The following is a 17936-nucleotide window of genomic DNA, read 5'->3' as shown; positions in this document are numbered from 1 at the left end:
GGCACCTCCTGCTAGCAACTGGCCACAGCAGCTGAAACTCAGGACCCTCAATAATGAAGCCAGGTGCACATCATCAATGTTGATGTTTGTGCAAGCAGCCCTGACAAACCTAATCTGGCATAGTTCATTGCTCTCGTATATATAACAAAATCATTAATCATTCACATAAAGAACACTCCAGGGGCCACCTTCTCAGGGGTTGGGCAAGGATCAATCATGGTTCTCTCAGAGACTTGCAAAGAATAAGCAAGCAGATCTGCTCTGTTGTCTCTTTGCTTATACCAATGGTGATATGTTCCATGTCATTCTTCAGATTGGATCATATACTTACACAAGGTTTTTAAATTCTACTTTATAGAACTCAGTTAATTGCATAGAAATGAATAAGAAAGTTCTTGCTTTCAAGAAGTTCACAGTCATAATACAGTGTGATAAATGTAATAAAGAAGCAAATTAGGCCGGGCGCGGTGGCTCACGCTTGTAATCCCAGCACTTTGGGAGGCCGAGGCGGGCGGATCACGAGGTCAGGAGATCGAGACCATCCTGGCTAACACGGTGAAACCCCGTCTCTACTAAAAATACAAAAAAAAAAAAAAAAATTAGCCGGGCGTGATGGCGGGCGCCTGTAGTCCCAGCTACTCGGGAGGCTGAGGCAGGAGAATGGCGTGAACCCGGGAGGCGGAGCTTGCAGTGAGCCGAGATTGCGCCACTGCACTCCCGCCTGGGCCACAGAGCGAGACTTCGCCTCAAAAAAAAAAAAAAAAAAAAAAAAAAAAAAAAAAAAGAAGCAAATTAATAGCGTTAGTATGGACAGGGCAGTGATTAAGTGTCAGGAACTCCTTGGTAAGAGTCTTTGGAGGAAGTGCCATCTAAATGGGTAAAATCTGCCATCTTAAGATTTATTTAACATATTTACTGCACACATAAGTGAGTTTTCTAAAACCAGTTTCATATAAAGCAATTATTCATTCATTTATTCCACAAATATTAAGTGCTTATTCTAGACAGTGCTAGGTTTTGGGGATACCATAGGGAGCAAGACGAAATTCATGTTTTTATGGGAGCTTTAAGTAAGTAAAAGACACAAGATATTCTTCACTTTTGTGAAAGCACTAAAGTAATTTTCTAGTTGTTTATTAGTAGTGGTAGTCATGAATTTTTCATGAAAATTATTGGATTAAAATAATCAAGGGGAAAAGAAAATCTAGCTTTATTTCTTTATCATACAGTAAAAATATCTCAAGAAAGGTCAAATGTATTAAGTTATCCTTGTCAAAACTTTTTTTTGACGGTAAGACCAGCTTTTTGTTCATCTATATGTCATCACTAATCACTATACTTTTCCTTCAATAGCAGATGGTGAGCTATATGTGTTTGGAGAACCTGAGAATGGGAAGTTAGGTCTTCCCAATCAGCTCCTGGGCAATCACAGAACACCCCAGCTGGTGTCTGAAATTCCGGAGAAGGTGATCCAAGTAGCCTGTGGTGGAGAGCATACTGTGGTTCTCACGGGTATGTGTGGAGTCCACTGTTCAGTTCCCTGCGTTCTGTGGTGGCTAATGAAATTTTTTTAATGTTCATTTTTTTATTGTGGTAAGAATACTATGAGAACTACCTTCTTAATAGATTTTTAAGTGTATAATACAGTATTTTTGTGTATAGGCACAACCATTGTACAGCAGATCTCTGAAACTTATCTTGAGTAACTGAAACTTCACGCCCACTGTACGGCAACTCGTCTTTCCCGCCTCCCCTCAATTCCTGGCGACCACCATTCTATTATTAGCCTCTATGAGTTTGACTCTTAGATACCTCGTGTCAGGTGGCCTTTGCATCTCTTTCCATTAAGATTCTCACTTTTTGGGCCTGGTGCAATGGCTGACACCTGTAATCCTAGCATTTTGGGAGGCCAGGAGATCTCTTGAGTCCAGGAGTTCGAGACCAGCCTGAGCAACATGACGAAACCCCATCTTTACTAATATTAGCCAGGTGTGGTCTCAGGTATTCAGGAGGCTGAGGTGGGAGGATCACCTGAGCCAGAGGAGGTTGAGGTTGAGGTTGAGGTGAGCTGTGATTGTCCCACTGCACTCAAGCCTGGGCAACAGAGCAAGACCTCGTCTCAAAACAAAAACAAAAACAAACAAAAAAAAGATTCTCACCCTATATTCCTGTACTTAATATACATTTCTGGTCTATGGAATTTTTTTTTAAATAGAAAAAAAATGAATCTTGTTGAATTGTTTCTGCTAACATAATTTACATTTTCATGACCTTAACTTTTTTTTTTTTTTGAGACGGAGTTTTGCTCTTGTCATGTAGGCTGAAGTGCAATGGCCTGATCTTGGCTCACTGCAGCCTCTGCCTCCTGAGTTCAAGCGATTCTCCTGCCTCAGCCTCCCGAGTAGCTGGGATTACAGGTGCCCACTACCATGCCCAGCTAATTTTTGTATTTTTAATAGTGGTGGGGTTTCGCCATGTTGGCAAGGCTGGTCTCAAACTCCTGACCTCAGGTGATTCACCAGCCTTGGCCTCCCAAAGTACTGGGATTACAGGCGTGAGCCACCACACCTGGCCTGACCTTAACATTTTTAATGGCAACATATTACATTATTTTTAGCTCATTTTCAGGGACAAACAATTTTTCTCATGTATATGTTTTCTATATTTATCTAAAATTGACATTTTTCCTGAAATGCCTTCTTTTGGAGAAGCTTTTTATTCAAGCTATTTTCTACATGTCATTGATAATTCTTTTCTTTGTGATATTTACAATGTTTAGCTTGGGGATTTCTTTGTAGTTGTATGTTCTGTTATAGTAATTCATTAAAAAGTGGTATGGTTTTAAATTACAGATAATAAAGGAAAGTTAGGACCTTAATAGTAATGTTACTTTTGGGATCTGAATTTCATATTTGTTATGACATATCATTTCTCAGGATTCTAATCACTGTATTGAAATATACTCACTACTTGCTAATATGTTTACTAAATTGATGCTTCCAAATTTTTTCAACATTAGATTTATTTTAGATGAGTAATGTACATAATACAATTAAGTAGTGAATTATTATTGTATTTTTTGCACAAAAAAATTAACAAGTTTGTGAAGTCACCACTTAATCTTTAGTAGCCCAAAGTTAGAAATGTTGTAGACAAATTTTGAATAATATCCAATTCTAAGATGATATGCCTAATGTTGCCAGGTAAGTGAATAATATTTTATCTTTATGTTTTTTTCTCTCATGTTACTTTTCCTCAGCTTCCTGTTCTAGCCCCAGTCGTGGTTATTAAGCTTTAGTTTCTAGATGGAATCTTTTCTAAGTTAGAAATAATTTTTTTTCAAAACTTATACTCTAAATTTGGAAATAATTCTGAGGTTTAAGATTTTTTTGAATTCCTGCTGAAAAAGTGAATTTTATATAATTTCGAAAATATTCTAAAAATTAAACTTTGAAATTAATTTTTACACATTATCTGAAAATTCATTCTATAGGCAGAAATGCAACTTTCTGTGTTATATATTTTCTCTAGTTTATACAAAGATTATAGAAAGAATTAATTTAATAGGTCATTCAGAGTTATTTTAACAGATACAAATGTTGATTGTATAATAATAGTGTCTTTAACCATTCATTATGAAATATTTTTCTATAAAGAGCAACAAGATAATCTATGATACTTTTAATGAAAGCTTAATTCTTAATTTTAAATTCTTAATTTAAAATAAATGCACTTAAGGATGATATTTTCGTGTGGGTTTAAAGACATTTAACTTTCTGTGGACTTTGTTCTGAGCTTAAGTATAATGTTTCCAGAAATTGATTGCTCTCTCCAGATTTTTGCAAGCTTACGGATCTCACACACCAGTAAAGTTTTTTAAATTATGAGATGCATCTATTTGACAGACCTGGAACAGTTATTTTTGCCACTAAGATTTCCACTACAGATGCAAGAAAGAAGTGTCCTTGCATTTCCTGTCTGATTGTGGCAGCCAACATTGAATGGGGGAATACAGGAGAAAAACTTGGTAATACAGGGAAAAAAACATGGAGAGATAATTTTTATAATTACAAAGTTCATAAATAACTTTGTAAACAGTGAAGAGCCTGTGTTACAATCCAGAGAATAATCTAAAATTTGAGTTTAAAAAATTATGAGAACCAATAGATGGTTGTCAGCTTCTGATTCACATTTGCTTAAATATGGGCATTGAAAAACATGACTGCACCATCATATCATAAAATAAGGGAACATTTTCAAAATAAAAAACTCTTAATTGTATATAATAAAGGACACCTCCTTAAACTGTATAAATGTATATGTATGAAAATTTCACTACTTTGCCTGTTTTTCACATTTCTCCATGGACCTGTGAGAGCTTTATTATGAGCCAGCCCTGGTGAGGAACCTGGTTCTGGAACGCAGTATAGGCAGAATTTTAAAAATATTTAGTCCTAGCTGATGAAGAAATGGACCCGAAGAGTATATTGATCATCAGTGTGACTAAATACTAAACTGGATTGCTAAGAGAGTTATGGAATATTTTGTAAGACCTTAAGGAAAGAATAGCTAATCACCTGTTCCAATTTCTTTCACTAAAGAAAAGTACTTGGATTAGGTGTTTCTGTGAAGGACCTTCCCAGCCTTGTTTTTCAAAAGTCTATAACTCTTATCTTAAAAATCTATTAGAGGATCATTCATTAAACTATTTTAAAAACAATTTAGTTCATTTCTGATGAATTTATTTAAAACATAATATTTGCACATGACCGTGATAGATTAGAAAATAAAACTGGTTGTAGTGATAGGGTGATTATAGTTTCTCCTTGGGATCAGGGAAACCATGGACCACTGTGGAAAAAGTCTGAGGCTGGAACTTGGGACACACTAAGTGAGGCAGAGTGATATTTGTAGTTTTGTAAATCGTCCACAGCAGTTACCAACACACAAGAAAGGCCAGTTGTGAGATGGGGTTCACAATGAAGTCTGGGTCCTGAGGCAAATGAGAATTTATCTTAACTTCTCAGATTATGTTTGGATAAACTTAAGTTTTCTACAGGTTAACAAATTATTAGTTCTGAAATCAAATATATTCTGTGAAATTACAGTAATATTAATCTGAAGCTAACTGATGAAATCTATTTTCCTAATGTAATATTATTTATTAACATTAAATTATGTTGTTAAATGTCACAAAGGTGATATGGCCAAAAATTCTATTGGTTGTTAAATATAATGTCCTTAAATAAGAGCACCTTCAATCATTTTTATAAAATAGAAACTGCTGTCATCACTAATATCCAAGCACCTGAGTGGGAACCTACCAGGATACTGAACAAAACTTCTGTAACATGATTCAGACTGCCTAAACAGCCTCATTTCACAGGCTAATTAAAATCAGACAGCCTAAGAAATGTAGAGTAATTTTTGGTCAGCTAGAGATAGATAATTGCTTTAATTTACCCAATATTCTACTGTTAAGCTGAACATTTAGAACTGGAAATATGCCACGTGATTATTAATTAAACTAAGATGGTTTTTTAATATTAAAATAAAGATCTGTTTTGCCATTGCCTCAATATGGCTTCATATCTTTGATACAGCATATTTTCTTTAAGGAGTAATATCTATATGTCTTATTTATGAAGCAAACATTTTTATTAGAAAAAATTGTAAAACCACATGACAATAGACAGTTATGTTTTCATTTGTAACCCCCATTGATAGAATGAGTTGATTAGATACTTTTTAGAAAAATGTTCTTTACAACAGTATGTCATATTATGTTTTCAAATCTGCCTGAATGTTTTCTCTTTTAATCCTGTCAGCACCTCTGTTAGATAGGGATTATAACATCAGAGAATCTAAGTAACTCACCTGCTTGCCACAGCTAGTAATAATGAATGTTTGGGTTCTGGCCTGAATAACAAGCTCTTGCCCTTCCTGCTGTAATAGGAGAAACTCAGTGTACTAAACTCAATGTACTAAACTCAGTGTACTAAGGAGAAGTGACTAATGTAATCGACACTGCGCTTCCTAATGCAGCAGCCGGGAGCATGATGTCTCTAAAAGGACCCTTTCATCACCACTCATGTATCCTGTTTTTGTACTTTTTCATTTCTAGAAAACATATGACATAGTATTTACTGAGTTACTGGAAGTCCTTTGGAATCACTTCAAAATATCAATATAAAGAAAAGCTTTTCCCCTCCTATTATAGTTGCATTTCCTAGTAAAGAAGCTTTACTTGTGAATAAATCTAGCATATGCCCTGTCAGTTTTAATTCTCAAGACAATTCTCTGAAATTGGGTTTTATAAGATAGATTATTAAACTACTTTTATTTTATTTTATTTTATCTTTGAGATGGAGTCTTGCTCTGTTGCCCAGGCTGGAGTGCAGTGGCGTGATCTTGGCTCACTGCAACCTCCACCTCCTGGGTTCAAGCGATTCTCCTGCCTCAGCCTCCCTAGTAGCTGGGATTACAGGTGTACGCCACCATGCCTGGCTAATTTTTGTATTTTTAGTAGAGACAGGGTTTCACCACGTTGGCCAGACTCTTCTCCAACTCCTGACCTTAGGTGATGCATAAACTGCTTTTAAAAGGAAGAAGTTTTTCTGTAGGAGACACTATTCACTTTTTTATTTGACGTAGTGAGTTAGCTTAATGACAGTTGGTACTTTCTTTTTTATTTTTTGAGATGGAGTGTCGCTCTGTCACCCAGGCTGGAGTGCAGTGGTGCAATCTTGGCCCACTGCAACCTCTGCCACCTGGGTTCAAGCGATTCTTGTGCCTCAGCCTCCCTATGTAGCTGGAATTACAGATACATGCCATCATGCTCAACTAATTTTTGTAATTTTAGTAGAGATGGGGTTTCACCATGTTGGCCAGGCCAGTCTCAAACCTGGCCTCAAGCAATCCACCCGCCTCGTCCTCCCAAAGTGCTGGGATTACAGGCGTGAGCCGTTGCGACCGGCCAACAGTTGGTACTTTTTGAGCCGATGTAATTATGGGGACATTTCAGGTAGTTCCCTGACTTATGTGCCTTGTATCATACCTGTTACTTACCTAACTATGGTTATGTATAAAAGATAAAATCATAGCCATGTCATAATTTTTGTAATGATGTACCTTTTCATTTTTCTCTTCCTTCATCATTGAAAGATTTATACTTCAATATTAAGTATTCTTAAATGTTTTTTTTCCCCAGAGGCACTTAACCTTCACTATAAAAGGTTGAACATGACAGTTTTTCCAGATATGATGGTAACAGTGTCTGCTTCCATAATGCTTGTCTTGTATTTGCCCCTTTCCTTTCAGAGAATGCTGTGTATACCTTTGGGCTGGGACAGTTTGGTCAGCTGGGTCTTGGCACTTTTCTTTTTGAAACTTCAGAACCCAAAGTCATTGAGAATATTAGGGATCAAACAATAAGTTATATTTCTTGTGGAGAAAATCACACAGCTTTGATAACAGGTATGGATTAGAATTTCTGTTATATATTTATAGAACTGGGTATATTTTATTACAAAATAAATTATATGTGAAATGAATGTATCTAACTTAAGTAAAGGAATTAATGGCTGAGAAAAATGGAATTCCATGTTTACTATTCCAAAGTATAAAGTTGTGAACTTTTTATTATTTTAATTCAATTTAGAATAAATGTAAATGATCCAAAGATTTAGAACCTCACAATAGGCCGATGATGTCAGAAGTTAGACCATAGTATTATTCTTTGTCAGAAAACAGGAATCTTTTTGAAATTATATCATTTTGAAGGCTCTTAATTCTACTCAGGCCAAAAGGAAAAATCCCACAAGCAAAAACTTATTTTAAAACATTCTTCCTATTCAGTCTGACAGAGCTGCATTCAGGCGGAGTCAGTTGTTATGTTTTTGCCACCTGGAGGCGTTTTCAGGAATGACTCCTTTCCTTCTCTTTCCACGTGTTAGAGAGAAGGGACCCTCAGAGACCACTAAGTGGATTCCTTCTTCCACTCTGTGGTATCTCCTTCATGCAGGGAAATGTTCCTCTGAGCCCACTTCTCAGCCTCAAAACTATGTGCTGCTAATAATATAGGACTCAGTAAACATTCTCCCCTAAATGATTCAGTCACATATATGTAGGTAATTGATATAGTCCACAGTTTTCAATGCTTTGTGACAAAAGGGTATATAATTTCACTGTTTCTGTCTAAATATGAAGTGAAGCATTGGAAAGTCAGAAATCATCTAGTGTGTTGACGTAATCCATGTACTAGTATTTCTACTTTTTTTCCTTCTTTCTGAAAAAGCTACTGCTATGAAAAAGCTCCTGAAAAAACTACTGCTCATCTAATGGTATCTGGCTAGGGAAACTAGGAATCAGCAAATGCAAGATACACTGTTTCTTCTTCCCCAAAGAAGCTTTCAGAGAAGATGACCTGCCCATGATCAAGTATCAGTGTTCTTGAGAACGTATCATGAAATAGCATTATATAGAATATGAAAAGTATTATTCATTCATCATCCACTAAGAGTTGTTGTGTATCCCTTAACTATAGGGTCCTAATGTCACTTTATCTGTCCTTACTGTCATTTTTCATCAACTCTAATCTTCCACTAATAGTAGATACATACTGTTTTTAATCTGTCATCTAACATACAATTCGATTATTTAGTTAAATTTTCGTAGTACCTTTACTCCTGATAAAAATAGTTATAGCACAAATAATTGAACATTAACTTTGTTTGCCTTTTTGTTCATCAATCGTCCCTAGAGGGCAAGTGGTGTGGATTTTTTTTTTTTTTCCTCCAGGACTAATGAGAAGTATGTAGTGGGTTATCTGCAAGCTCTTGCCAGTTCCCCATTATAGCCAGTGGCTCATATTTTTAAAAGCTCTCTGAGGTTGAAAGTGCCATCAGGCAGCTTGGATCGGGGTTTATATTTTCAGGCAAAAGACAATCAAATTTAAAAGGCAAACCTTAAAAAACATTTGGGTAAAGAAATCAGGTTGAAAAGAAGGAGGAAGAAGGGATAAAGGTGATAAGGAGTAGATATAAAAGAAGGACATAAATACTTAATAGTAAGAATTGTAAGAGTCTACAGCTTGGTCAACATGGTGAAACCCCCATCTCTACTATATTCAAAAATTAGCCAGCGTGGCAGCGTGTGCCTGTAATATCAGCTATTGAGGAGGCTGAGGCAGGAGAATCACTTGAACCCGGGAGGCAGAGGTTGCAGTGAGCTGAGATCGCACCACTGCACTCCAGCCTGGGTGACAGAGCGAGACTCCATCTCAAAAAAAAAAAAAAAAGTAGTCTAAAGAGTCCAAACACTGAATAGTACTTACTTACATATTTACAGGGAATCTACTTATTTTTGTAAATTGATTTTTATACTTGCCACCTTACTGAATTATATTATTCTTTCTAATGATTTTTCAGTTAATTCTCTTGGATTTGCTTAGTATGCAGTCACTTTGCCATCTTAAACCAGAAGTCCCCAAAGGTGACCCAGTTGTTTCCCAGCTTAAAACCATTCATTTTCCTTCTAAAGGTCCTTAAGATAAAACTTCAAAAATCCTTCATCTGAACTAATAGGACACTCTGTGTAGTCCCTTTTCACCTCTTCAGACTCATCTCCTACCACTCTCCCCTTAGTGCTTCAGGCGTATTAGTTGCCTTTCAGCTTCTTGCCCGAGCCACGTTTGCTCTTGATTCAGAGGCTTTCTATGTACTGCTGACTCTGCCTGGAAGATTCTTTGCTCCCTTCTTCATGCAGCTAAGCCCTACTCATCCTTTAGGTTTCCCTTTGAAAGCCTTCCCTAATCCCCAGACTAGAGGAAAATTCCCCTCCTTTGAACCATATTAACACCCCTTACTTCTGCTTCCCTGGCACTTACCCCAGTTGAGATGGAGCGGCTTGAAGAAAGGAGTGTGAAGGTTCATAATAGCTGCTATGGCAGTAAGCAAAAGGACTAACTGGCGAGAAGTGACAAGATTACTCATCATCATTGTGGGCCCAGTTTCAGAGGGGACCCAGGTTTTGGTATAGGAATTAGTTAGCATTTTTGGCTTATGGCATTTACTTCAACAGTATTCCACAGCCCAGGAGCCAGATTAGTTAAGCTAAGCCAGTAGTAGAGATTTTGTGCATACCCCACTCCCCAAGTCACATGACAACGTTTGGAGACATTTTTTAATGGTCATGACTGCAGAATGGAGTTGTCCTACTGGCATTTAGTGGGTGGAGGCCAAGGATGCTGCTGAACATCCTACAGTGCACAGGACAGACCCACACGACCATGAATTATCTGGCCCCAAATGTCAATAATGCCAAGGTTGAGAAACTCTGATTTATCAATGACCTCAGGGAAAAGGAAAATAGACTGTGTTGGGATGTAGGGGTCAGAATACAAGCATCTCCTTCTCCTTCCCTTGGAATATATGATGTGTATCTCACATTCTTATTCTGTATTGCTGCTGCTCCACACGCTGCCTTGCGTGACAGGTCATCAACTTCACAAACCACCAAGGTTAATTGATTTATTCTCAGAATATTTATTGCCTGATGTTACATGCAGGACCACAGAGACCACAGAGAGTGTGGAAAGATCAATAGAGTAAATTCAATGCAGAATTTGAGGGGGATAATTATAATTGCAGTATGAGTTAACATGTGTATCTGTTTACAAATAGATCCATACAAGTAACACTTTTATAATTCTCTTCATTATTTTTGCATTTTAGATATCGGCCTTATGTATACTTTTGGAGATGGTCGCCACGGAAAATTAGGACTTGGACTGGAGAATTTTACCAATCATTTCATTCCTACTTTGTGCTCTAATTTTTTGAGGTTTATAGTTAAATTGGTAAGGGCATCACATTTCCCTGTTTATATTTTCATATTACTGTATTTGAGTCTTTCAGTATTTCATAGAAAATAAGTAATTTTCTGTTTGTATGGAAGAGTATCATATATATATCTAATAAATATACTTGTTTCCTAAAAGCCAAATGTCAGACATTATGCCACTCAGAAAATGTGTTGCTCCTAATTTTTCTCCTTTAGCATCTTCCTTTTTGCTGAAATCTTGTCTCTTCTGCTTCGTTCTCATATATCTGTTGAAAGCTGGGACTGTGCCATGCCCGCAGGCTTTGTGTCTTGTGTAGCACCCAGCAGAGTACCTTGCTCACAGTAGTCTTTAATAAATATTTGCTGAATTAAATGTTAGACTCTCAAATCCTGCACAACAGAAAGTCTGATAATAAACAAAGAGTTTTGGCAGGGCACGGTGGCTAACTCCTGTAATCCCAGCACTTTGGGAGGCCAAGGCGGGCAGATCACCTGAGATCGGGAGTTTAAGAACAGCCTGGCCAACATGGTGAAACCCTGTCACTAATGAAAATACAAAAATTAGCCAGGTATGATGGCACACGCCTGTAATCCCAACTACTCGGGAGGCTGAGGCACGAGAATTGCTTGAACCCAGAAGGTGGAGGTTGCAGTGAGCTGAGGTCGTGTCACTGCACTCCAGCCCAGGTGACAGTGAGACTCTGTCTCAAAAAAAATAAAAAATAAAGAGTTTTGAAGATACGGTTTTTTGGCTAAATTTTCTTAGGTTAAGGATGTATTATTTCAGTGTCACGTCACCATCACGCATCATACCTGTATTGTTTCTTACTATTTTTGCCAGTTAAGTTTAGACTTTTGAAAATTCTATTTACTTGATGATAATACTGAAATTTGTCCTCCAAAGACTCAGTGTCTCATAATATGGAACACTTTGATTTATTGATTTGACAGTCATTTAATGAAAGCCTACTATGGGTAAGATAGTGTGCTAAGTATAAGAAATACAAAGTACTGGTCGGGCGCGGTGGCTCACGCCTGTAATCCTAGCACTTTGGGAGGCCGAGGCGTGCAGATCAACTGAGGTCAGGAGTTCAAGACCAGCCTGGCTAACATGGTGAAACCCCATCTCTACTAAAAATACAAAAATTAGCTGGGCGTGGTGGCAGGTGCCTGTAATCCCAGCTTCTTGGGATCCTGAGGCAAAATAATTGCTTGAATCCGGGAGGCAGAGGTTGCAGTGAGCCGAGATTGTGCCATTGCACTCCAGCCTGGGCGAGAAGAGTAAAACTCCATCTCAAAAAAAAAAAAAAAAGGAAAAAAAGAAATACAAAGTATTGTATACAGTGATGAACGAAATAACCAGGACCTCATTCATTGAGGACTTATTCATTACAGTCTTATAATTTTTAAAAGGGATATACAAAAATATATATAAATTTAAAATTTTAAAGTATTATGAAGGAAAAATAGAACATTATAAAGTATCTAGAACCTATGTACGGAAAATACTGCACTATGGGTTTTTTTTTAACGTTTTCTTGAAAATGATTTATTTCTCAAAATTCTTTGAATGCTGATTTCATTTTTTATTGTTCTGTCATCACCCAAGTAATCACGCATACTTGCATTTATTTTCCTCTAAGGACTTTTAAGCATTAAACTTAGAAAATGTTCATATAAAGAAGGCTTAGAGACATAATTAGCTCAAGAGACTGATTTATACTTTAAAAAAAAATCTTCTAGTAGAACTTTTCTGAGTAATTTTTCACATTTTTAATGTTCTTCCCAGATTAAAATACAACATTTTCTAACTGTAAGGAGAAATGTAATTTGCCAAGTATTTATTCTCTATATTATTTTAAATTGAAAGTAAAATGGTGGATTAAACTTGTTCTAATTTTCAATCACAATGTTTAAAGAATATGTATGGTAATTGTGTACCTATTGTATACATATTGTGTACACATTCTCATTGTGCACACACATACATATAGACAGATTCACCAAGTCAGTCTGTCTAGGAAGCCTACCACTAAATAAATGTCTTACAGCTGATAACTGTTAAAAACTCATTTGTGTTTGAAGCCAATGTTGATGAGTTTTTCTGTGGATTTATGCTGCAGGTTGCTTGTGGTGGATGTCACATGGTAGTTTTTGCTGCTCCTCATCGTGGTGTGGCAAAAGAAATTGAATTCGATGAAATAAATGATACTTGCTTATCTGTGGCGACTTTTCTGCCGTATAGCAGTTTAACCTCAGGAAATGTACTGCAGAGGACTCTATCAGCACGTATGCGGCGAAGAGAGAGGGTACAATTGTGGCCTATTCTGTATAATAGTATTATCTAGCACTGCAAAGAAAACTAGAAGAAAAAAATCTGTTTTCTTTTTAAATCAAAGGGTCTTCTCAGATAAATTTGCTACATAAAATTATTAGAGTTGAGTGCTAACAAACTTTTAGAGTTAATTCAGAAAAATTCAGCAAAGCTTAATGCTTTTTTTAAAGACACAAGTTAGAAAATTTAAATTACAGAAAACTTTTGCATATAGACAATGGTGCTATAAAAGCATCCTTTTATAGTCCTATTTTATCACCTCACATTGAATGCTGAATTGTTTTTTCAGCTGCATGTGGACTGACTTTCACTTTGTTATATGCTTTTTTTTTATTATGGTAGTAAAAATACAACAAATACACCCCCTTAACAGATTTTTAAGTGTGCAATACAGTATTGTTGACTATAGGCACAATGTTATGTTGTTCAGAAATCTGTAGAACATAATTATCTTATATAATGCTACATTCTTTTGTCTTTCAGTTAAGCCTCATGAGCAGTGGGAGCTTATATACTATAAACAATGAAATGGGAAAACAAAGGAATAAGGACTTCAATTAGAGAGAGGAAATATTCTCTCAATTAAATTTAGAGATTTTCCTTCTGTGTTTTAAAATTATTGTTCCAATGACATATATATATGTGTGTGTGTGTGTGTTTTTTTTTGAGACAGAGTCTCACTCTGTCGCCCAGGCTGGGGTGCAGTGGCGCAATCTTGGCTCACTGCAACCTCCACCTCCTGGGTTCAAGCCATTCTCCTGCCTCAGCCTCCCAAGTAGCTGGGACTACAGGCGTGCACCACCATGCCCGGCTAATTTTTTTGTATTTTTAGGAGAGACGGGGTTTCACTATGCTGGCCAGGCTGGTCTCGAACTCCTGACCTCAAGTGATCCACCAGCCTCGGCCTCCCAACCTCCTGGGATTACAGGCGTGAGCCACCAAGCCCGGCCCCAATGACATACATGTTTTTTAAAGTAAATGGCAAATAATTTTTGAAGGTGACATTCCTTTTTTGAAAATTACTATAAGTTTCAAAACATGTTTTTTTGAAGGTTCATAGCAGTTTTATTTGTAATAGCCAACATATTTCTTTTGAAGTAAAAAGGTTAAATCTGGTGTTTTATTATGGAAAAGCATATATGGAAAAGTTGAGAAATACCCCATCAGTGTTTTGTAGTTGTTGTTAATTTACATCTCCTAAGTAATTTTTTGTTTCTTAGGGAGTGTAGAGAAAATGCACACACACTTTTCCCCGGTCATGTGAAAAATAAAGCTTCCAAATTGAAATTTAGAGCAGCTAAGATACAGAGACAACAGAGCAAAATGTTTTTGAGCCTTTGGGGATTATTAAGAAGTAAATGTTGTGGAGTGTTGGCATACTTTGAACTTTCTCTTAAATATTTTAGCAACTTTTAGGAAAGTTTATATCAATATTAAATATATAACATCATGAAATAGTTTGTTTAACCTGCTTATTTTAAAGGAGAGGTCTCCAGATTCTTTTTCAATGAAGAGAACACTACCTCCAATAGAAGGGACTCTTGGCCTTTCTGCTTGTTTTCCCCCCAATTCAGTCTTTCCACGATGTTCTGAGAGAAACCTCCAAGAGAGTGTCTTATCTGAACAGGACCTCATGCAGCCGGAGGAACCAGGTAACATTTGCTACTCTGTCTGCTCTCAGGATAAATGTGCCTTTTATTCCTGTTGTTTTTATGTTTATCTTAAGATGTTTTCTCCAGTTATTTAAATTGTTCTCTCCCTGGTTAGAGCCTAACATCCCTCATTTGAACTCAAATCCGGGAATATCCTTACAAATAGAAAGCACCATCAGTGCTCCTAAGACTGCCATGTAACCACAGCAGCATATCTTTATAGAGCAGTGGATAACAGTTTATAGTACATTCCTTAACTTTATCCCCTTTAAACCCTGAAACCACTTGATGAACTTAGAAGGGAGTTATAGTCCTCATTTTAGAGATGAGAAAAGCAAGGCTTGAAGAGATCAAGTGACTTGCCCAAGGTCACTCAGCTTATAAACGAAGTGGTCAGAATTTGAATACAGGTCTTCTGGATCTATATGAAATTCTGTATTTAGGCAGTATAACATAGCGGTTAAGAGCATGGAATATGGAGTTAAACTGGGGTCAAAAGACAGTTTTGACATTTACTAGCTGTGTGGCTGACTTTGGGAAAGTTACTTAACCTCTCTAAGCCTCAGTTTCCTTGTCTTTGAAATTTATTTAATAATACTGACTTCAGAAAGTGATTGTGAGGATTCAGTGAGATCAGGCTATAAAATAATTAGCATTGAGCCCAGCACCTCCAGAAACACCTCAGTAAATGTTGTTATGATTAATATTAATACCTTTACGTCACTACCTATTAGATACAGATTTCATGTTTTAATTTGTAATCCCAGCTCTTTCACTATTCTATACCTATTCTAAGTAATTTTCTTTAGAGATATTTGTGTATCTTAGGAGTGTCTGTATGTTACTGCAGGACATCTAGAGAGGGAATATTCTCTCTTAATTAAATTTAGGGATTCTCCTGTGTTTTAAAATTATTGTTCCAATGACACATATATTTTTTAAAGTAAATGGCAAATCATTTTTTTTTTTGAGACGGATTCTCGCTTTGTTGCCCAAGCTGGAGTGCAGTGGCGCAATCTGGGCTCACTGCAAGCTCCGCCTCCTGGGTTCAAGCCATTCTCCTGCCTCAGTCTCCTGAGTAGCTGGGACTACAGGTGCCCGCCACCATGCCTGGCTAATTTTTTGTATTTTTTTTGTAGACATGCGGTTTCACCATGTTAGCCAGGATGGTCTCGATCTCCTGACCTTGTGATCCGCCCACCTCGGCCTCCCAAAGTGCTGGGATTACAGGCGTGAGCCACCACGCCCGGCCAATGGCAAATAATTTTTGAAGGAGACATTACTTTTCTGAAAATTACTGTAAGTTTCAAAACATATTTCTTTTTTTGAAGGTTCATAGCAGTTTTATTTGTAATAGCCAACATATTTCTCTATTTGATAGGGGTAGGACAAGAAACCAGGACCAGGAGATCAGAAAGTAAGCAGTAGATTTGAAATTAAGAAGATAAACCTGTCATCAGGGACTAGGAACAGATAATTTGTGTATCTTTGAGATCAGGAAGCTAGGCAAAGGGTTGAGGTAATAAGGGATTGGGAACTCAGGTAAGAATTGTGGGCCATGGGAATGGGATATTATATATAACTAGGACCTTGATAATGAGCTGATTTCTTGCACCTGACCCACAACTTTTGTATGTTTTCTTTTGAAATAAGATCAATGTCTAATGGTACTCTTCAGCCCTGGACATGGAAAAAGTAGTAGATTCTGACAAGCAGTATGTAGTGTGTACAAGGAAAAAATACATTTATGGTTTAGGGAAAATTGTTTCTCAGTCCCAGAGATTTGAATGTGAAAATATGCATGATTTTGTAGCTAGATCAAAAGGAAATGCCATCTCTTGTCTTTTTGTGATTGCTAACACTCTCTTAAGAAAACATTTTGAAAGTTGTGTCTAACATATACTTTAACTTTTTCTAAATCATTCACAGACTTCAATCTTTATAATGGAGGAAAGTGGATCAGGATATGTCTTACTAAGGAGTTGTCATTTAAGCTAAAGGATAAAAGGAGATGGCTACACAGGGAGACTAGATGTATTTCAGGCAAAGAAAATAATATAGGCAAAGGTTTGGAGGCAGTTAAGAAGAAAAAGACAACCAGTGGGGCTAGAAAGTGAGGGAAAGGGTAAGATAAAGCAGTATTGGAGAAAGAGATGGTGAAAAATTATTTACGGTTTTATAGGCCGTGAGAGACCTACGTGATATGAATGTTTTTCTTAAGTGCGATAGAAAGTCATTAAAAGATTTTAAGCAGTAGACTGATGTGTTCCAATCCTATTTCTACTTTAAGATGATTATGATCACTTCTACCTCCATATAGATTATACAGAGGCCAGACTAGAAATAGGAAGAATACTTGTGAGCCCTTTGCAAGAGATGATAGTGTATGGACCAAGGTGTTTGCAGTGGAGATGGAGAAAAGAAAAAAGAGGGAAGATGTGAAATACATTATAGACATAAAAACCAACCGGACTTGCTAAACTTATTAATGCACCACACATAGGTGTGAATTAAAGTGAGGAATCAAGGATGATTCCTAAGCAAGAGGAAGCTTGACACATTTGAGGAAGAAATTTAAGAACTAAGCCTCAAACTAAGAACACGTTTGAGGAAGAAATTTGAGGTCTGTGAGGCATCCAAGTAGAAATATCAAGCTGATTGTTGAAACACAAGCCTAAAGTTTAGAAGAGAGCCCTGGACTAGAAATATAAATTTGGAAGCCATCAACATAGAGATGGTATTTAAAAGAGATGGGCATGGTAACTTATGCCTATAATCCCAGTATTTTGAGAAGCTGAGGTAGGAGGATTGCTTGAAGCTAGGAGTTTGAGACCAGCCTGGGCAACACAGCAAGACCCCCTCTCTGTATTTAAAATAATAAAAAAATCCATGGATGTTGGTGAAATCACCTGCTAGAGGGTAGAGTCAGAAGAGAAGAGGGCCCAGAATGTATCCCTAAGAACATCTAACATTTGAGGGGTAGAGAAGGAAGAGCCAGCAAAGAAGCCTTCCTCAGCTTTTTCAGCCAGTAAGGCAGGAGGTGGGAAATTAGGGCAGCGTAGTGTCGTGAATGCAAAGTACCGCTCAAAGATCAAGGGAAAATAGCT

At 37.0% G+C, this 17936-nt stretch overlaps 1 protein-coding gene across 4 annotated transcripts in view; it reads left to right on the top strand.

Annotated features, from left to right (window-relative positions):
* Positions 1-17936, top strand: part of RPGR (retinitis pigmentosa GTPase regulator) — a 59706-nt gene that overhangs the window by 16862 nt on the left and 24908 nt on the right. For all 4 annotated transcript variants that reach the window (XM_055375565.2, XM_055375563.2, XM_055375567.2 and 1 more), the window contains exons 7-11: positions 1354-1512; positions 7321-7476; positions 10734-10858; positions 12966-13151; positions 14661-14829. In XM_055375565.2, coding sequence (XP_055231540.1) covers positions 1354-1512; positions 7321-7476; positions 10734-10858; positions 12966-13151; positions 14661-14829 — 795 coding nt within the window. The remainder of the gene's footprint in view (positions 1-1353; positions 1513-7320; positions 7477-10733; positions 10859-12965; positions 13152-14660; positions 14830-17936) is intronic.

Source organism: Gorilla gorilla, chromosome X, assembly GCF_029281585.2.
Source record: "Gorilla gorilla gorilla isolate KB3781 chromosome X, NHGRI_mGorGor1-v2.1_pri, whole genome shotgun sequence".
NCBI lineage: Eukaryota > Metazoa > Chordata > Mammalia > Primates > Hominidae > Gorilla > Gorilla gorilla.
The sequence above is the reverse complement of the archived record's forward strand: the minus strand, read 5'-3'. Positions and strand labels throughout refer to the sequence as shown.